The sequence below is a fragment of the Dendrobium catenatum genome, unplaced genomic scaffold (assembly GCF_001605985.2).
Source record: "Dendrobium catenatum unplaced genomic scaffold, ASM160598v2 fragScaff_scaffold_1583, whole genome shotgun sequence".
Classification (NCBI taxonomy): Eukaryota; Viridiplantae; Streptophyta; class Magnoliopsida; order Asparagales; family Orchidaceae; genus Dendrobium; species Dendrobium catenatum.
In genome coordinates, this window is record NW_021320045.1 from 581,645 (window position 1) to 603,683 (window position 22,039).

At 38.2% G+C, this 22,039-nt stretch overlaps 1 protein-coding gene across 1 annotated transcript; it reads right to left on the bottom strand.

Annotated features, from left to right (window-relative positions):
- Positions 1-4,793: 4,793 nt before the first annotated feature.
- Positions 4,794-21,580, bottom strand: LOC110106702 (cytochrome P450 704C1). The gene is made up of 6 exons (XM_020836678.2): positions 21,174-21,580; positions 20,875-21,090; positions 15,433-15,717; positions 15,028-15,360; positions 14,704-14,904; positions 4,794-5,229 (listed from the first exon to the last, which is right to left on the bottom strand). The coding sequence occupies exons 1-6, from the start codon at positions 21,516-21,518 to the stop codon at positions 5,044-5,046; spliced, it is 1,566 nt and encodes a 521-aa protein (XP_020692337.1). The 5' UTR covers positions 21,519-21,580; the 3' UTR covers positions 4,794-5,043.
- Between the last annotated feature and the right edge of the window lie 459 nt (positions 21,581-22,039).

Sequence of the window (22,039 nt, forward strand, 5' to 3'; positions counted from 1 at the left end):
ATATTTAATTAAGCTGACAGTTTTTTTACGAAAAAACGAATCAAGTCCTTATCTTTTTTTCTCTTTTTTTATTTAATTATACTAAAATTACTAAATTATAATGATAAATTTTTACATAATATCAGTTTAAAGAAAAACTGACCGGTCAACGGTCATTAGCAAAGTTAAGGATTTTTTTTTCTTAATTTCATTTTTTATAAATATAAAAAAATTTAAATTAAATTATATATTTATAAATCACACTTTAAATTAAATAAAACTAAAAAAAATAACCAGTTGTTCACAAACTCAGCCCGCTCGCCTGATTCTTTATTACAAACTATAGCATCTATATATATAGTAAAAAAAAACACAAGAACTTAAACTAAACAAAAGTAAAACTATAAAACTCGATCAATCATAAAATAGAGTTGTTGCGTGCTAGAATATACGCGGCGGTAGAGTTTGTAAATTCGTCTTAGCGTTGCACAAGTATTCAACACGCAAACCGAAAAGAGAATGAACACCAGAGTTTTTACGTGGAAAACCCAAAAAGGGAAAAAACCACGGGGTCTCGCCCAATTGTAAAATTCCACTAATGTTTCTGTAAATTACAAAAAACTGATTCGTCCCACAAATCAGGACGATCAAATTACAACTTTAAGCAAATTTACAAATTTATGCAAATTCCCGGCGTTTCCCGAAAATCCGCCAGAGTTTCGGCGTCTTCAGGTGGCGGGAAGAGCTCTGGCGGTGGTCGAGGAGGAGCTTCTTCATTCTCCTCCTCCTTCTCTTCTTCTTCTCTCTCTTTACTTGAGTCCCCTTTGTGTAGAATAAGGGCTACATTTATAGTTTTTCTGGAGTGACATAGCTCGTAAATAGGTGTGAGATCATGGGCGAATAGGGAGTGGTTTGAATGGACGGCCAATATTGAACCCTTCGATCGTACACCGTTCGTTGGACATTTGGAGGCCTTAATGATGTCGGAATTCGGCGATCTTGGGCTCGTTAGATTCGTCTCGTCGAGCCGCTCGATTCGAGCATAAGCTCGTTAAAATCGGAGACCGTTTGGTAACTCAAATTGTGGTTTGAACCTTCCAACAACGCTTCAGGCACTTGATTTGGGCTCATTTGGACTCGGATTGAGTTGAACTAGGTGTCGTTGGGTTTGTATTTCCGAGACACTCAGTTTGACTGTAAGCTTTTTGAAATCGAAGTTCGGGTGCTCCCTAAATTAATTTTTGAAGTTTTCAGCCTGATTTTGCATCAAGATTCGTGCCCGATCAAAATAATTTTTGGAGTACGTATCAAGAGTTAAGTTGTATCTTCTTACAAAAATTAAATTAAATAATAATATATCCTAAATCGCTCAACAACTATACTCCCCATTTAACCTAACCATTTAATTATTTGGTTTGTTTGTCTAGTTCGAAGTTTATTTTCTTAGTACCATGTCATTGAAAACCATAAGAACAATTCTTCTTAGACGTAATTACCTCACCAATTATGGGTTGAAGCTCTCTTGACAGCCTCCTACCTTAATAACAGATAACCATCTAAAACAACTAAAATATGAAATCACCTTATCAAACTTCGTACCTACCTACACCCATCTAGGGAGAGATTATTCTGTGCGGACATCAGACATATCATACCGTTCAGAGGCGAATCAGGTGCATACACGTCATCCAGTACCGAGCCGCGGTACCAAGGGGTGACGAGGCACATTTTCATTGGACTCTGAACAGCATTCGGTGTCTGCACCTAATAATTTCCCCCATCTAGAAACGTTTAGATGTCATGCTCTTATTTTCCATGGCAACTAGCCAACAACCCCTCACTAAAACAACTTATCCTTACTCCAGAAATAATGATTCACGTTGAGCACCGTTTATCCGTCTCTCCTAATCTGCAATTACCAAAAAAATCCTCATTCGACATAATCATTAGTGCAGAAGATGATGAAAATTCAACATTTGCACTCATATGGACAATCTGCAACAAGCTTTTCTCTTCTCAAGCTTTCCTGGCATCCAAATCAGACAATACAAGGCAAGATATTTTCTAGGCCAAGCAACCAACACGAAGGACTTCCTAAGAAATTCCAATACGAATGAATGCAAGCTGATTCTTGCTTTGCTTTCATATGTCAAATTAGATACTCTTTCCAAATAAGATTGATGATCCCAAGCATCATCATCCTCATTTTGTCAGTTCATTACAATCCTCATAATTACAAGGCTGAGTATAATCTTTGTGGTAAACTAAGGATTCGTTTAGAACAATTTTTTTATTGATTTTTAGTACAAATATTTTGGATTGAAGAAATTTTATACGAAAAAACTGCTTTAAAAAAATAGTAAAAAAATTGTCTCAAATAAAATCTAAATCTATCAACACATGCGTCATCCCTTTGTCTGTCATTTCAACTCCTCAATCGTATTTTATTGTGTATCAAAAGATTATGGTCTTCTCATTTCACTGAGTGATCTAAATTTACCACAACACAAACTCAAATTGGGTGAAAAGTTCTCATGATAGCAAAGTTTACATCTGGGCATTGTACATTCCTTGGAAATACATTAGCATCTTAGATTTGTATTGTTGTGTATTGGTCTGATTTGGTTGTTCCTGCATAACATCACACCGATGTAAAATTCATATAAATAGCTTATAGGTTGACGTATATTCAGGTCTCCAAAAGATGAATAAATGTCTCTATTAGGAACTTTTATTTGGTCCGGTCACCTGACATAGCTCTACGTTCGGACACCAGTAAAATAGTGTCACGTGTTCTCACTATTTACCGCGTGGCCCGACAACCCCGACCCAGAACGGATACGGGATTGCTATGTTCGCGTGTTGCTAGGTATTGCTCGGTATTGGTTGATTTTGCTCGGCAATAATGAGAAATACCATTATGTGAAGACCAATACCGAGTAGTTGCTAGGTATTACTCAGTATTTCTCGGTATTACTCGGTATTGGTCTTCACAGAGCGATATTTTTCATTATTGCCAAGTAAAACCTAGCAATACCGAGCAATACCTAGAACAATACCGAGCAATACGCGAACATAGCAATCCCGGGTCAAGTCATCGGGCCGCGCAGTATTGAGTAAGACCACGTGGTGACATATTATTGGCGTCCGAACGTAGAGCTATGTCAGGTCACCTGACCTAATAATTGTTCCTCTATTAGCTCTCTCTCTCTCTCTCTCTCTCTCTCTCTCTCATATCAGGTCTCAACGCCCGAAATCGAATCAGGTGTTGTGCTCAAGCAGAAGCGGGCACCCGATTGAGCGAATCGCATGTGTGCACGGAAGATTGCACGGAAGGAAGGCATGGCAAGACCACAGGCAGACTGGGCGGATGTAGGCCTGACTGGGTGGCAGGACATCCGCAGGAGAACGTGCGCATGGGGGTGGGTCTAAAAACGAACTAAGAAGGGTAGGGCGCGGTGCGCATTGGCGCAAAAGACATGTGAGGCGAGCAGGTAGGACGCAGAGTGGCCTCACGGGGCACGGGCGGTGGACGTGGATTGTCGCGCTGGGAATAGGAGCATAGACGCGCGTACAAGTGGTTTGAGTGCACGAGCTGAGCGCGCTAGTACATACACTTGTACATGTGGTTCGAGCGTGTGGATTGAGCACACTGGGTGAATCGAAAGGATCGTAGACAAAGGTGTGCTGCGAGAGTTCTTGCTTGAGAAGAGGAGCCGTGGAGTTGAGACAGGCGAAGCGGCCTTGTGGCAGAGGAAAACGAATGTCGCGCTAGCAGGCGTAGGAGGTAGGGATAATGTTTAGATCTTTTGAGGTGGAGCCTTCGGGACATCGGATTTGGCGTGTCGGAGCAGTGTATCAAAAACCTCAAAGTAGATTGCACAGGAATGCACAAGAAGCGGGCGCAGGGCTTGGGATCTTATGGGTAGCTCGTGCAAAGTTGTTGTTAGAGCAAGCACGATTATCCGAGGAAGATAGGCGAGTCGAAGGATGCTCAGTACTAGAGCACAAACATACCGCGCAAGAGCTGAAGCTATGCATGGCACGACCGCACGGATCAAGGGAGGAATGGCGACGGGTGCAAGCATGCATGGTTTAGAATGCGCGGGAGCACGAGTTAGAGACGTGGATCAGAATGCACAACAGAGGTCAGGCACAAGCGGGATTAGGCTCAATTTGGCAGGTTTGCTCGTTGAGTTAGTACAAGGAGCCGATTGGATTTTAGCAAGCGTGAGTTCATGTGAATGGGTGATTCTTTGATCATAAAATCAGACCCAGGTTGAGATTGTTATTTATTGATCCGGTTTTAGATTAGGTTGTTCCTGCATGACATCACACCTATATATAATTCCTATAAATGGCCTATAGGTTGATGTATATTCATATCTCCAAAGGATGAATAAAGGTCTTGGTTAGCCCGCATCTCTCTCACGCCCTCTCGCACATCCAAGATGAAGAAGAGCCTCTCTTCCTCCAATTTCATAACAAGTGCCCAATGATGTGGCACTTTTTTATTAGTCTCTAGACACATTCGGTGTCTAGACGCAAAGGAAAATTTATTCTGTCCGGACACGGTACCGAGGGTACCGAGTGGTACCGCGGTCGGTACTGAGCGCGGTACCGAGCGCCAAATGATGTCGTTCCTTCCATCAAGCGCTATGCAGAAGCATACCGGTTGGATAGTCCCGCTGCTCTCAACCGTCTCCTCATTTGCTATGTTCTGGCCAGGTTGAGATTGTTCTGCTCATAAAGTTTTTTTAATTATTTTTGTACTAAAAAATTGCTTTATGAAGAAATAAGAAACCCGTCTCAAATGATGCATAAGAAATCTGCAATCCACAACAAGAAATTCATCATAAAGTAGAGACAAGCATGTTCGTTTAATACATTAAATCAATTTTTTTATGCTTCCACAAGCAAGCTGGGAAAGTTTTAATTTGCATGAAACAATGAGAAGCAGAACTGTTTTAAAAGGATAACCTTGAGCGCAGAGCTTGTTTATCCTGAGCCTCCTGATAATGCTGAACTGCATGCAAAGATTATGTAGCTCAGTAGTTGCTAATATTAGCAGAACCTGTGATGCAGAATAACTGGAAGGCCTTTGTCCATATGAAGAGTAAACATGGTTTTGTATGTAGCAACCATCGACTCATTTTCAAGTTTGAATTTGAAGAAATGCAAAAGAGTAGCAGCCAAAATCTTCATCTGTCTGTATGCAAAATCCTTGCCTAAGCAGATTCGAGGACCCGCCTGAAAGTAATCAATATACCTTATATATATACTGTGCCAACTAAAGGTTGGGATAATTTCTTTTCTAGTAAGAAAAATAGCATGTTGCTTCATTCATGCACCAAAAAACCGTAATATTTTGGCACTAAGAGATAGGGAGGAGTGTGAGACCTCGTTTCCTTACTGTTCCTCTCTGACTTGGATTTTCCTCCCAGGATCGTCCGGGACAATAGTGAGATCGTCCAGGCCGATCGGTACTGTTCAAAATATCGTCCTGAAACTAGTTCTGGGAACCGTCCAGGACGATCGATTTTGGTCTGATCGTCCCGGGGCGATTTGGCGATCGGCCGGGCCGATCAGCCTAATGATATATGAAAATCAGCTCGTTTTGAGGAGAGAGAAAATCATTTTTTATAAAAACAGATATTTTGAGGAGAGAGAAAGAGAAAGGGAAAAGAGGATATTTTGGCACTAAGAGATAGGGAGAAGGAGAGAGCTTAATAACCCCATGTGACTATTTATTACAGCCAATCCTTTTATGCTAACTCCACGTTTACAACACTTGTAAGATTTTTTTGGGGGGGGCTTTAAGAGGGGTGGTTGCATTATTCATTTTGTAAATTGCTCTAAAGAAAGCAAAACATTTAAAGGATCGTATAAGTAGTTATGTTCTTGTATTACAATAGCAAATTTAACAAATATTGCTTGGCTAGAATCTTATAGTTCTCACAACAAAAATACCACATAGCAAGCAACCCCATATAAACCTATCTAAAGTGCAGTGATATTCTTGATCAAGATTGTTCTCATGCACCAAGTTTGGGACGTAATCAATCATGAGGCTTATGTAAATGAAAAACCTTGATATCCCAAAATTAAAATAAATCTCAATTGATTTTATTAGCTAGCCGAGAAAATCCAGTTGGAACTTATATTAGTATGTCTTACAAACTCGATTTTACTTTATAGTCTTTTTTTTTTTTTTTTTTTTTTGAAACTCCAAAAGAGTGATAAGAAAATAGATAACCCCACAAGCTTAATTGTAATGCCTTATTATTATTATTATTTGCTTTTTACTGATGCATTAGTTCCTAGCTAGCACCTTTAGTTAATGTTTTACACCTTTTATCCAATAGCTCCATTGTCGATGAATTCCAACATTGCTTTCCCTGAAACCATCAGCCATCCCTCTAGCAACAGCTTGCTCCTCTTCTTCTTGCCCAATGTCTCAACACCCATTGGTTCTTCATTTAACAAGTCTCATTAACAACTTTCTCACTTAAGATGCCTTCGCGATTCCCCATCATCTCAAGGTCGATGCTTCATTCTGGTCTACTTAACACCACCGAGTTGTCAACTCCAATTTGATGACTTATACAATCAACATTCAACTTCTCCAACCTAATAGACAACCATCAAAATTAGGTCCCGACACATCACCACCAACTTCCTAACTTATCAGAGCCATCCAATGCCAACTTGAAGATAACACATATCCTCCATATATAATTGTCCACGACTAAAGGACGACCGAGACACCACATGACTATCTGCTGATTATAATGGCTCCTTTGAGATATCCAATGGCAATCATGTATTCCCCTTACGTGTATAAATTAGGACTTTCTAAGGGATCAAGTAACCATGGAGACTAAGTTCCTATAAAGGAGGCTTCTTCTTCATCCTCATCCATCATGTTCCACTCATCATGATGAGGCAGACCATCCTTGTAGAATGTGTTCTTCGCTTCTCATTTTGAAAACCTCCTCTCACCACGTTGTGAATATAAGTTGTAAAGCTGAACCATCTAACCCATCTTTGTATGACAATTTCCTCTATTCCCCCCTTCCCCGTTTACAGAGTTGTTAGGTTTTCACCCAATTCTAGGGGCACTCATTTCTACACTCAAAAATTGACCGATCAATTACACCATCTTCCCTCAAGTTAGGAAGTTTTTTGGGTCTATATTTCACACTCTTCATCTTCTCCCAAGCAACATTCCCCTCACATGGCCTAGATGATGCCTTCAAAATTGTGGACTAGTTATCTTCTTTCACAATGATGAGTTTATTGACATCTATAGAATCGATTATTTAAATGTTATCTGCCACAATTTGTATCGTTATGTACCTTCAGCTGTATTCTATATTCATTTTTGTTTTAATATTCATTCATGGTCCATTATGTTCAAAAGTCATATTTTGTATGTTCGTCTATTGTTAGTTTAATTCATGAAATTCATAAAAAAAATTTAGCAATGCTTCTGCATCACTATAATAAGGCTACGAGGGAGTTAGTGAGAATATTATTGATATGCAAAGCATCAACATTAGATTTTTATTTCTTATCCTGCCATGACAAAAAGGATGCATAGAAATAGTGCACAACATCAAGGCAAAATCAGGATTTCCAATATACTAATAAATGCATGTACTGACGTGAAAATATATCTACAAGTACTACAATAATTTATAAAAGATAAAAGTAACTAATTATATTTTCCTCATATCATGCCTAAAAGGTCATGTCAATCTTACTTTTGAATGAGGTTGACAAAATGATTAGCCTTAATTCAAAGGATCCTTTGCTTAGTGTAGGACCTTCCTCATAGGATCTCATAGATGGATTCATAATGATTTAACATTGGTTAGCCATAGAAATCTCAAGTCTAGGATACCATACCCTGTATTGGACCCTAGAGATCCTTAGGCTAGGTTAACCTTAGTTTGCCTTAGGTGGCATCCAAGACCCTTATGAGTCTACTCTAGACCCTCCTAAGCTAATTTAAAAACCTTCTCAATCTTTTACAAATTTATTTTCGATTGTTGAAGCCAAATCCAAAGCTTAAAACCAAAAATAGCCCTAATTGAGTCTTGGGGTCCATAGTCCAATTAACCTAAAACTTGTCTAAAAGCTACCCAAGGACCTCAGGAAACTCTATTTACTCTAGATAGGTAGTGGACCCTTTTGGGTTAATCTCAAGTCAAATCTAAAACAACAAAATATTAAGAAAAATAACTTAACTTAAGCCCTACAGCACCCGCCTTAGGACATAACCTAGGTGGCTTATGGTCAAAAGATCTACATTAGGAGCCCTTGGCTTGCTCTTTGGACTCATTCCATGGGTCAAGGAACCTTGGTCAACCAATTTGACCTATTGTGAAAGTAGGTTTGACCAAATAATTTTCTCAATCCTAAAACTTTAAATTCAAATCCAAGCAACCAATCCAAATCTAATGACATTGGCATCGAGTCTATATGGTCTTAGCCCATCTTAAGAACATTTGGAATTGTTCTTGACCCATTATCAAGCGCTTTAACCATACTTAAACTCAATTTAACCAAAATCCTAAATGACCTACCTTGGGTGCATCTGAACCAAATCCAACTAAATCAAATCCAAATCTCTTTGAATACGGCACAAACCTTCCCAAGACGCTAACCTAGCTCCCTTAGGTGACCTAGCCCATTTGGGTTAGCCGAAGTGAGCCAAATCATGTAATCGAAGTCCTATCCCGCATCCCAAACCCAATTCACACTAACCTAAGCCCAATACATGTTAGCCCATGGCTTCCTTGTACTCCTATGCATTCCATGTATGTTGCCTAGTCAGCAGGCTAGTTGGCACCCCTCATGTGACTGGTTCATGCATGGCTGATGCCTCATGTGGTCACACTCTCCATAAATATTTGCTCAGATTACTCCCAGCTATGAGAATGGCTAGACACACTTCTCACTGCTCAAATTACTCCCAGCTCTGAAATATATGGGGATATTATCAACACAATTCAAGTTGGATGGTTGAAGTGGAGAAATACTTCGAGCTTATTGTGCGATAGAAAAGTCCCCCTCAAACTTAAGGGAAAATTCTATAAGATAGTGGTGAGACCTGCAATGCTTTATGGTGCCGAATGTTGGACATTAAAAGAGAAGCATAATACTAAGTTAAGTGTTGCAGAGATGAGGATGCTTAGGTGGATGAGTGGCTTTACCCTTAGATATAGGATACGAAATGAGCATATACATGAAAACGTTGGAGTAGCTCAAGTTGAAGATAAGATTAGAGAGAGTCGCCTTAGATGGTTTGGCCACATTAAACGGAGGCCTTCCGATGACACTGTTAGGAAAGTTGAGGTACTAGATTTGACTTATGTTATGAAAGGTAGATGTAGACCTAAAAAGACATGGTTATAAAATATTAGAAATGATCTTTCTTTATTTTATTTAAGTGAGAATTTGACTTTTAACATAACACAATGGCGAAAAATGATTCATGTAACCGACCCCATGTAGTGGGACAAAGGCTTGATGTTGTTGTTGTTATCGTAATGAATAAATAATTTCAATAAATCACAGGAAATCATAAATAACTTCAGCTTTTCAAAAAAATTCCTCTTAAGCCCCTTTTGACTTGTGGATTAAAATTCATGAAAGTTTGAGTTAAAAATCAAGCACACTAAATTAACTAAAGAAACATTACATATTCTGAGCAAACATGAGTTAGAGAAGGAAAGTGATAGCTTGGGGGGGGGATTAGGAAAGTTTATTTAGGAAAAGATGACTTATTTAAATTTAGATTAAAAAAGAAATTATGAAAGGTTTATTTGAGGAAAGAGGGCTAATTTGAATTAAGATTTGGGAGGAAAATGTGATGGCTTATTTAAGGGCTATTAGGTTGTTTTATTTTGATTGTGATTTATATTTGTTGTAGTTCTCTTAGGAGTTGTTCCTAGCTGCGTCTATGATTTGTGGGAGAGCTGATCTACCTCTCATATAGTAGATCAATTGTATCTTGCTTTATTATTGAAGGAGAAATAAGAAAACCAGCCCTATCTTTGTGTTCCTACAATGTTCTTCTCTTTTATTTGTTGTTTTTACTTCCAAGACGTATCAAATTGATATCAAAGCACTTTTTTTATACCTATGGGAGCAAAGAAGGTTAAGGCATTGGAAAGTAAGATGGAGCAAATCAATTCCGATGTGAAAAAGTTCTCAACCATGGAAGGAAGGTTTCATCTATGGAAAACCAATTGGGAGGAGTGGAGGAGATGTTAAGGAAGCTTATGGAGATGTAATCCAAAACTCCACCGATAGTTCCGATTGCCAATTCTAACCCAGAATTGATCGGGATTCCCTTGACCAAAACTAAGGGAAAAGAGATTGAATGGGATGAGTTTAATGAGGAAAGCTTCTTTCACCAAGAATTACCTCATAAGGCTCCAATAAGGGGCAATTAGGGGGTTCGGATGGGGGGACAGCAAAGAGAAAATTTTGTGGTGGTTGCGGAGTGGTCGGCTATTATGGAAGGCATATTGGGCAAGGGGAGCGAGCGATTGAAGATGGAGGGGGTTAAGCTGAGCCATGGGATTGGGTCATGCAAGGATAGATGGAAGAAAGTTGGGAGTCTCACTCTAGATACATGGCGGAAACAATGAGGAATCATGACAACCGCTATATTGGAGGAGGAAGAAGATATTGGGGCGATGATGATCCTAGGGTGAGGAAGTTAAGGAAGCTAATATTTAAAGGGTATGATGCCTATGGGTGGGTGTACTATGTGGAGAGGGATTTCATGGTGAATGGGTTGAATGAGGAGGAGAAGCTTACAGTTGCAGGGCTATGTCTAGAAATGAAAGCCCTAACTTGATTCTAGTGGACGATAGCATGACCACTAACTAAGTAGTTGAAGGACAATTTCAACTGGGAGGAAGCAATAACATAGGCCTTTGAGCAGCTGAAGAAAGTCATGATCAACGTCACATTTTTCCACCTTAAGGACAAGGTTCTTTTTTTTGGGGGGGAGGGGGGGGGGCACCTTGTTAGGCCCAGGGGAGTTAATATGCACTATGTAAGGAGAAGAAACCAGGGGAGAAACAATTAGAAAAGTTTATTTAGGGAAAGATGACTGATTCAAATTTAGATTGTGAAGGAAAGTGGGCTGATTTGAATTAAAATTTGAGAGGGAATTAGAAATGTTTTATATAGGGAAAGAGGGCTTATTTGAATTCAAATTTGGGACGAAAATATGATGATTTATATAAGGGTAATTAGGTTGTTTTATTTTGATTTTGTGATTTATATTTGTTGTAGTTCTCTTAAGAGTTGTTCCTAACTGTGTCTAGGATTTGTGGGAGAGCTGATCTATCTCTCGAATAGTAGATCAATTGTATCTTTCTTTATTATTGAAGGAAAAATAAGAAAATCATCCCTATCTTTAGGTTCCTATATTGTTCTTCTCTTTTATTTGATATTTTTACATCCAAGGCGTATCAGAAAGCAAAATTGAGAAGATAATTTACGCATTGATAGCAGTTTTAAATCAAGATGCACCCGAGAACATATCAATCCTACATAGTTCTAATTCAAAGCATTCCGTTTTTTATTCATGATATTCAAAGTTTTCACAGTTTGGCTACTTTCAGAGTTGATTAAAACAACTTTAGATTGGCCAACACCGTAATATTTAAAGTTTTCAACATTTGGCATTTGTCAATGATTTATTAAAGAATTTAGTCGGATCATCATTGCAATTACCAATTATCTTAAGAAAGTATAATTCAAATAGATGAATCTCACTATGCGTGGCTTTCATGATATAATGGAAAACTTACTAGCACACACAATATGAGATTACTTGATTTTAATATAGGTTTGAGATTTATAGTAATGCATCTATTATAATGTATCGAAAAGTATTAAGTTGGGATGGGTATGATAAGAAACGCTTGTAGAAATCAAGCAATTCCAGTGCTGAATTTGAATTTACCTTGCAACAAAAAAGGAATTGACAATAATGAAGAAGAATAACTAGAAATAACTTTTAAATTGCTAATAATGGAAGAAAAATAGCAAGATGCAATGAATCTTTTATTGGAGAGAAAGATCTGGCTCTCCCAAATCTCTTAACGTAGCTAGAGCCCAAGTGAACCTAAGAACAATCTAATTTCAGCAATATAACCTCATACCCTAACCCTAGAGCAAACCGCTCTATTTAAAGCATACAAATAACCAAAAAAATTACTAAACAGCCCCCTCACAAATTAATTCCATGCATAACTACCCTCTCCTAAATATATTCAAATAATGGGGCCCCCAAGGGATGGGCTTAAGTAGAGGCGGCGAACCAAGGGCCGACCCATAGCCTAGGGTCAGTTGGACCGATCACTCCTGGACCGATCTAACAATACACCCCTCCCAAAGAATCATCTTATCCTCAAGGTGAAAGAATGGAAACTGATGCTTCACTCTCTCGTGTTGCTCCTAGGTGACATCATAGTCCAGTAAGCTCTTCTATTTTATCAGAACCTCCTTAGTCCCTTCTTCTCCCTATTGAACCCCCCTTAACTCCAATGGTTATAATTCCACCTCCAAGTCCTCTGTTAGTGTCACAAGTAACTCTAAACTAGCTACATGATCCCCAATCGCTCTCCTCAGTTGTGACACATGGAATACTGGATGTATAGTCACAGTCGAGGGTAATCTCAAACGATACGCCACTAGTCCAATACTCTCTCATATGGGCAAAAATACCTTGGGGTAAGTTTCACATTCCTCCTGTTGACAACCGTCCTCTGTCTGCATGGCCGTAACTTTAAGAACACCCTAAACCCTAAACACTCTTTCCCCTACTTTGAACTGGATGTCCTTCCCGCGCCCATCTGTCTGCTTCTTCATAATCTGCTATACCCTCAACAACTGTCTTTTCAGTTCATCCAACATCCTCTCTTTCCTCCAAGTATTATTCTACTTTTAGTTTCCATTCCATGTGGGGGTGCTCGTTGGATCTCTGTTGTTTAAGTGCTTTGTAAGTGTGGATAACTACTTTTGCGGAAAACTTCTTATATTGACTTAAGGTTTTGTTTTGGTTTTTTTTTTCCAATTAGGGTGATTTTTGTCCATTCTTGTCCCTTAAATCATTTAGTCACTAGTTTTGTGCGTGTGGACCTCCGAAAGGACACCGCTCAGATGCAGAGTGTAAAGGGTATACGACCGCACCACCCCGAGGGATAGAGACGATCACAGGTCTCCGCGCTCCTCGCAAACGGGCCAATGGAATGGCAGATTAGGTCGTACATACAACTAACCATTGAGGATAACAGCTCTCGCTAGCGCACCCCGATGGGTAGTAATATATACGACCTGATTAAAACAACGAGTTTCCCCCACCCGATACATCAGCTCGAGTGGGGTTTATTTGATGGTGGAGTTCTGTTTCCCACGGGCGCAAGCCCCTATGGTTAATTACATCTCAAGCCTGGGGCTTGAGAATACTCTCGATTAAGGATCTAATATTATTCTTCCCAACAAGGGGATTGACACACAAAAAAGAGACTAGGAAGTCCTACTCAAAAGGAAAGACAGGCTCAAGGGGCTTAGTCAACATTCACGGTTCACACCAACATCCGGAGGGACTAAGACATTGAGAAGAAAGAGAAACTCGTACACTCCTTTAGTTGGAGTCGAGCCTTAGATCTCCCTCGATCGATGAGAAATCGCTTTAAAAGCTCTTTGTCCTCAGCTCGTCGGAAATCACCTTGCCGGCGGCTTTGACCGATGGGGTTTGACTTGGAAAAGGTGGAAAAGAGTTGAGGAGAGCTCTCCCATAAGATTATTCGTCTTGGGAGGGCTTAGGGGGTTTAGGAAGAGACAAATTGCCAGAGCCCTTCTCATGAAGCCCTAAAAGAGTATTTAAAGGATCAAGGCCTTAGATCCACGGCTAGGATTCATCCTAAGGCTAATTAGAAGGGAATTGAGGTGATTTAGCCGTGGGTTTGATTGCTTGATTTATGAATAAATTTAAGCTCATGAGAAGGAAAAAAGAATTAAATTAATCATATTGAATTAAAATCAAGCTCAAAATCAGATCTGATTTGGGTCAATTTGAGATTCAATTTGATTTGTTCAAATTAACCAAATTATATTTAAATAAAATGACGACTCAAATCATAACAAACTCGACGCGGCTAAGGTGGATTAATCTGACTTAATCGAACACGGTCGAGTCTAATTCGACTCAATACGAACTGATTCGAGCTTGAATTGGACTTGACGGGGCTTGATTAAATCGATCAAAGGCCCTCAGGAGCACTTGAACGAAAATCGAGGTCAACAGCGCATGATTAAAATATTGTCAACTGAGATGCATGTTGTCTTGTTTTTTTAAGTGTGAACTTAATTTGTTGCTGAAATTTATATTTGCCATTGTTTTATCATAGAACTTCAAATTTTGATGATTGTGAAATTATTTTATGGAATGAATAAAATATATTTTCTATCTCACATTAAAAGCTATACGTTCTTGCATAATTATGTTGTAATCTACCAATTGTAGATTTTTTGTGTATTTTCATCTTAGATATCATTTTAGGTTGTATCAGGAAACCTGAATTCTTAACCATCTTAGATTAGAAAGTGCACATATAAAATTATAAAAATTTAAACATATTATCAAGAGAAATTAAATATTAAAAAAAACATTCAAAGCTAAAACCTTACATTGAAGGAAACAAATTTGAAAGAGCTCTCAGGCTGAAAAGTTCCATTTCGAAGCCATCGCTCTGGTCGGAAATCCTCCGCATCTTCACCCCAAAGATAACTCATCCTCCCCATTGCATAGGAGATATAGGTGATTCCATCCCCTTTTTTCACCTTAAAACCATCTGGTAATTCATCATCCTCTTCTGCAAATTTCCCATCCTACCAAAGAACAAGATATTTAAATAATTAAACAAAGTTGATACTCGAAATTTCTAAATTTTGATGATGCACTTAGAACTTTGAAGGGCATGTCACAATACCGAACAAAAAATATCACAATACCAGTGGAACAGCTGGAAAGAGTCGAAGAGTCTCGGCCAGTGCAGCATGGAGGTACTGCAATCTGTCCAAGATTTCCTCTGTTAATCTACACACAAACCCATCAATAGAACCAAGACTTTCAAATTCAGTGACCTCTTTAATTTCAGCCACAATTTTCTCCTGCACCAGTGGGTTCTTGCACAGCATATAGAAGAACCAGGAGAGCGTATTTGCAGATGTATCCTTCCCTGCAATCAAGAAATTGAGGATGATATCCCTCAAGTATTTATCTGTCAACGTCGCATCATTCTGACTTGCCATCACAAATCTTGAAAGTATATCCTCTTTCATTTTCTGAAATATAATTCAATTCAGTTTTCACCCAAATCTGATTTCTAGCACTAGCAAGAGTTCAGAAATTCTTACGTCATTATGTCTGCTTTCCATCTGTTCTCTCTTGCGCTGTATTAACTGGAAAACAAACTCATCAATCACCTTAAGGTTCCTCTTTAGCTGGGCCTCTAATCCAATGTTGAAATTCCTCTTTGCTCTCCAGAATATATCAACATACCTCCTGAAAACCATGTGGTTTGCTTCATCGAAGGCCCTTGAGAAAGCAACCCCTAAATCATCTGTACCTGAAAGAGTTCCAAGCTCAACGCCAAATCCAACCTTAAAAATGGAATCCATTGTTGATTTCATCAGGAGATCCTGCCAAAGCAGAAAACATTTCTCCAGCTCATGAATAATACAGAATCTAACATACTGTTGTGGCTGATAACAGTAATCATTCTAATAAAATGGTTTCTGTGAAATGCTTCCCTTCCATCAGGCTGTAAATGGAGTTATATACAATATAAAGAACATTCATAATCTTAAAGATCCACCCCATACAACTAATTTTCCTATTTATCACATATCAGTGAGGATCAAAGTAATAAGCACAAATCTGTTACTCCTAGTATCTTGTATATTTTTCCTAAACACTGCCTCTCAAGTTAGAATATATGATAACCATTCTAGACTCAATAACTTTGTGAAGATGTATGTCGGCTCCTTAGATGGAGACATGTGAAAAAGTCTTGATTATTCTAGCTTGAATCTTTTTTCTTACCAGGTGGCAATGAATTTCTGTGTTTTTTTGCTTATTAAACAAGAGATAAGAGGTAACTCAGGTACGGATTGTATGGAAGTGTACTGAATCATTCTATTCTGACTCTGAATTGATTTTGTACTGAATTATTCTATTCTAACTCTGAATTAGTTTTGTATTGAAAGTTTTGTTATGTTTTGATTCTGCTCTACACCTATTTTGAAAAGGTGGGAGGTGGAATATTGAATTATAAGGGACATAAGTACAAGTGCATTCCACATTCATATGTGCATCAGTATATGTATAACTTAACCGTTAAACAACACTTTATTATTTTGTTTCAATTTCATTTGGTTATGAATTAAAAATTTAACATGGCGAATTTAGTGTTGGCCTACTGAGGTTATACCCATTCCGTTGTTTATTACATTTTAGGAAAAGGTAAAGGTTCTGTTGAGTAGACCCAAATAGACAGAGAGCAGGAAGGTCAAGCTTTAGCAAGTATTTAGATTTTTAATTTTGTAGTTCATAGTTAATTTTTGTTGGAAACAGTGTAATATCTGGACTACTTTAATTAATTATTTTAGAAAGAAAATGTATTGTTTGAGCATTATGAATGTTATTTCATATGTTTTTGATGATTAGCTGGCTATGTATATTTGGTTGGGAAAAAATCTTAAAAATATATGGAAAGTAGGTTCAAATTCCTCCTTTAGGTCTTGGGGTGTTACACCTTAGATGGTTTAGTCACATAAAACGTTGGCCTTCCGATATTAGGAGAGTAGTGTATTAGATTTGGCCTGCGTTAAGAAAAGTCAGGGTGCCTACCTAAAAAAACGTTGTCAAAAAGTATTAGAAATGATATTTTTTTATTAGATTTAAATGATAATTTGACTCTTAATAGGCCACAGTGGATAAAAGAGATTCATGTTGCCGACCACATGTAATGGGGTAGTGGGATAAAGGATTGATGTTGTTTTTGTTGTTGTTGTTGCACTTGATTGTGAAAATCATTTCTTGATTCTTGGTTTTCTAGGAGTTCAAGGAGTGTTGAAAGATGATGAAAATCTTGTAGTTGATCGTCGTATGTCCCAACATCTAGCCTATTCAATTCACAAAAAGCATTCAATTGCATTTAACTGCTTGCAAAGAGAAGCATTCCTTGTTCCAGTATATGCTTGAGGTAGTGTAACACTCCATGAGCTTTTTCTAAATTGAGGCTTTCCCATTTATTGGTTGAGTATAAGGATTGTATGATTTGGTATGTCAAGTTTACTACAAGTTTGTGGTAGGAAAAAGGATCCCGTTGTAACTCTCCTTCATCTTTTCTGTTTTTTTTTTTTTTTTTTTTTGCACAGGAGAATGAGAATTGGCGGGCTTATCTCTCAAGTATCCTATCTAGGATCTCAAGTGCATTTACATTGTAAGAGAGCAATCCCCATCTTGGATCAATTTTTTTTCTAATCTCAAAAAGTACTTAAGTTCGCTAAGGTCTTTTTGCTTGGACTATAGCATGAGATAAATTTTACTTCAAATCTTATAAATTATTTCTATCTAGAATAATTTCATCAACATAAATAAGAAGAGTAGTGAAGCAGCTCTATGAGTTTGACAAAATAATGATGATCAAATTTAGAGTGGTGGAATCCTGAGTATTTGAGAGTTGTGGTCAACTGATGCGCCTTGGTATCAAAAACTGCAACAAATTCCAAGAGATTCAACACAAAAAATAAATTTTTATTGATAGAAAATCAAATATGAACAAAGAAAAATACAATGGTCCTCTTTCGAGAGGAGGACCGTCTCTCCCAAACCCTAGATGCCACTAGGATCCCTTACAAAAAGAAAACTAAAGCACTCTTAAATTAGATTCTCCATACAAACATAACATATATCATACTACTTATAACAAACAATAAAATAACAAATTCAAAAATAACCCTCCCCCAATTCTCTCTCAAATCAGCCCCCAAATCACCCCTCTCCAATTAAAAAATATATCATAATTTATCTCCTCCAATTCAGCACCCAAATCAATCCTTTTGAATTAGGAAATATCTTCTAATTAATCTCCTTCAAATCAACCCCAAATCTAACTTTTTTAATTATGAAACATCTCCTAATTAAACACATCCTTAATTCCTCTTCTCACATATGTAATGATAGATTTAATGGGCCCCACAAGGGGGGCTGGATTGTCCTCTCCTATATCATCAACTTGATAAAACATTAATGAGCAGCTTGCTTGAGACCATATGATGATTGATGCAGCATACATATATATATGTCTCTCTCTTTTGTTTGAAACTAAGAGATAACAACATATAAAAATCCTCCTTAAGGTCACCATAGAGGAAAGCAATGTAGATGTCAAATTGGCAAAGTTGCTAATTAGAGGCTGCTACAATAATGAGATGTATAATGACAAGTTCAGTAACAGGAATAGTTGTTTCATGCTAGGGGTGTAAACGAGTTGAGTCGAGCTCAAGTCATGGGGTGTTCGAGCTCGACTCGTGAGTCACATACCCAGCTCGAACTCGAGTCGAGCTCGACTCGCAACACAGAAACGATCTCTTAAAGCCACTCCTCGAGCTGCTCGATTTAGGTTTTCCCGCCCGCCATTTGGAATCCCCCCCCCCAAGTTTTCGGCCAGTAATGCCAGTAAAGAAATTGTTTGCATGGTCCATCACTCCATTGCTTTTCCTTTGGGTAATAGAAGGTACCCAGGCAGTCCACGACAAGTGGCCAATAGTTGGAGTCCTGCATTGCTTTTTCCCTTGGATAAACGAGCGCTTCCTAGCTGTTTCTCTTATATAAAGCATTAGCATTTAATGCTTTGACATTTGACAGTTGACAGCAAGAATGAGCCGAAAATTTAATAAGATTTGACATTAACATTTAATGCTTTTTTCCTTGACATTTGACATATATATTTTTTAAGATTTAAATTTAATAAAAATAATAACTATTTAAATTTTAAAAAATCCAAAAATTATTCGAGCCGGCTCGTGAGCTTACGAGATGAGCCTCATCAAACTCGAACTCGAGGCTCGAGTTCGAGCTCGATAAGCTCGGCTCGCGAGCCCATAAAAGAGTCAAGCTCGAGCCAGCTCACGAGCTAGATCGGCTCATTTACACCCCTATTTCACGCTAATCGAAACCTTCGAAATGGTTACATCCTTTTGCAACCAACAAGTAATGATCACTTGTATCATCAAGGTTAAATTTGATTTTGAAGGCCCATTTGCAACCAAAAACTTCTTATTTAGGATGAAGAGGTAGAAGAGGCCAAGTACTATTGGCTTTGAGAACATTAAGTTAATCTTGCATGACATGCGTCTATTTAGGATCCTGAACGACTTGTGTTAAGAATTTTCGTTCTTTGACTACAAAAATAGATGTAACAAAGGCTCTGTCTAGGAATGGAAGTCTATTGTAAGTCATTAGCTACCTGAGAAAAGGGATGAGGAATACCTTTCTTGCTAGCCAACACAAGAGTGAGATGAGGAAAGGGACTGAGACTATAATGATGCTTCAACATGATATTGTTGTAGATATCTATTGTGTGAGTGGTGTATCAAGAACATGCTTTGTTTTGAGATGTGCAAAGAGGATACGGTGAGGAGAGTAGCCGGAGATGGCAGGTGGCCTGGTTGACGGTGCAACGGTGATCGGTTAAAATTCAACATCTATGGATGTTGGAGAAATGGTATTTGGGACTTCGATTTGAGATGTGGATGCCTAGTGTGATCATTGAAACATTTGATGCCCATCAAAATCATCTATGCTTTACATATTTTCCCATTCAATGATAAAGTAATTAATATTAAGCATCTAATTTCCGCTCTCAGGAAATCTCTCAGGCTAGTCCTCTTAGGAGGTCTCTTAGGATTATTCCAAAGAATTTTCCCCTTAAAATTCTACTGAATTCGCCCCTTAGGAAATTTTCATCTGTTTTTAAGCTTTCCTTAATTCCTGAAACATTAATAGCCACTTCTGCCATTCTAAAAAAACTTGTCATGGTTTTTCTGTGGCACTCATTATGATGCTGTTAGGAGTTTAACACAGATTCGTGTTGTTGGGAATGGCATCCATCATCCTACACTTTCAAAGCACAATTGACCCACTAAACTCTTATAATCTTTATCAAACTCTCCAGAATTAAAGTAGATATCTCACCTACAAATCAAGAGCTAGTTTGCTGGATTTGAAGTTCTGGAGAGAAAGAACAATTAGGTAAAGACTGAGTTTCTGTCTGGACAGATTTCAGAAAGTGTTGGCATTAGAAGAGTCCCACATCCATCAAATTATCACATTAATGATCTAAGCCCCACCACCCACCCTCATAATAAAGCAAAGGTCATTAGCAAAGGTTGCAATATAGGAGGAAGTCTTAGCAAGGCTAGCCACTAATTTCAGTTTAATTTGAAATGAGAGAGAGAGAGAGAGAGAGAGAGAGAGAGAGAGAGAGAGAGAGAGAGATGGAGGGGACCAGAACACAACTATAAGGAGTTGAGGTAGAGTTGGTCTTCTGCCCGGCGGCTCAGAGAGAGAGAGGCCGATGGGCTCCTAGCTTAGAAAAGCCTCTGTTATCATAATAAAATGGTTTCTATGAATGATTTGGTTCCATTTGACTGTATTACATTTATATAAAAGAGAGAAAATTCCAGATTATAAAGATCAGCACTATGCAGCAAGTCTCTTGTTCTATCTCATATCAATAAGGGAAGTATCAAAGACAGTAACAAACAGAAAATCAATTCCTAAACAAAAACCTGCATATCTACAGCAGTTGTCGATCCTGCAACTTCTGCCATCTTCTTTGCTAGCTTTGCCGCTTTTGTGCGAAACACTGCAGTACTGAAGTCCCTAAGAACTTTGGTTGAAAACTCATAGCTTGCAAGCTTTCTCTGATGCCTCCACTTATCACCATCCACTGCAAAGATACCATCGCCAAATAGGTCCTTCATGATTCCATAGTTGAATTTACCCTGCACCACACCGTTTAATCTTTTATTTGAATTGGAAGAGATGATATAAAACTATGATGCGATACAGTTACAGTTATACCCACCTTGTTGTAGTTAGAGAAGTTGGTCTTCAGGAAATACTCGATATTGGCAGGATCAGCGGTATAAATGTCACTATGAGAGGGCTTTACCAACCTGAAGGTCTTGTGTTTTCGGGTAAGGATGGTAAAGTAATCGAAGAGGGTACTGAAATTTATGAGCTGGTGGAAGACTGTGCCTACAACTGGAGGGCGGTGAGAGCTGTGAATGGATTCCCGGAGGAAGAAGACGAGAAAGGAAAGAAAGGAGGCTGAAACATAAAGGAAGAGAAGGGCGAGGGCTATGAAGGGAAGATAGAAACTTAAGAAGGCTAGATATCTGAACACTTCTGAGATGTCCAAAGAAGCCATTGTACAGGATGAAGTTTTTGAGAGGATATATAAACAGGCGATAGAGAAGCACACCGCCCTAAACAAAAGTATAAGGCTTAGGCTTGTTTTGGAGGGTTTTTTTATTACTTTTAAAAATAATTTTTAGCTTAAAAATTAAAATTTTAAACTAATAAACTGTTTTAAAAAATAATAAGAAAGTCGTCCCAAATGAAATCTTAAGCTATGTTTGGGAGGGCTTTCTTAAAGTTTCTTAAAGCAACTTTCTAGTATAAATTTTTTATTTTTTTTACTAAAAAGTTGTTTAATAAGCAGTAAGAAAGCCGCCCCAAACAAAGTTTTAGGCTTCGTTTGGGACGGCTTTTTTATTGCTTTCTAAAACGGAGTTTTAATACAAATTTTTTTAATTTTGTACTAAAATTCCATTTTAGAAAGCAATAAAAAAGTCATCCCAAAAAAGTTTAAGTCGATATTAAAATGAGGGCGTTGCATAAACAAGTGAAGTGTAGGCTGAAGCTCAGCTTGAGCTAGATTAATTAATC

Coding starts and splice junctions, on each gene's coding strand:
- LOC110106702 (XM_020836678.2), bottom strand. CDS start 21,518: ATGGCTTCTTTGGACATCTCAGAAGTGTTCAGATATCTAGCCTTCTTA. Junction 15,361..15,432: donor TGGAAAGCAGACATAATGAC/GTAAGAATTTCT, acceptor ATTATATTTCAG/AAAATGAAAGAGGATATACT. Junction 5,230..14,703: donor TCAAATTTGTTTCCTTCAAT/GTAAGGTTTTAG, acceptor GATTACTTTCAG/GCGGGTCCTCGAATCTGCTT.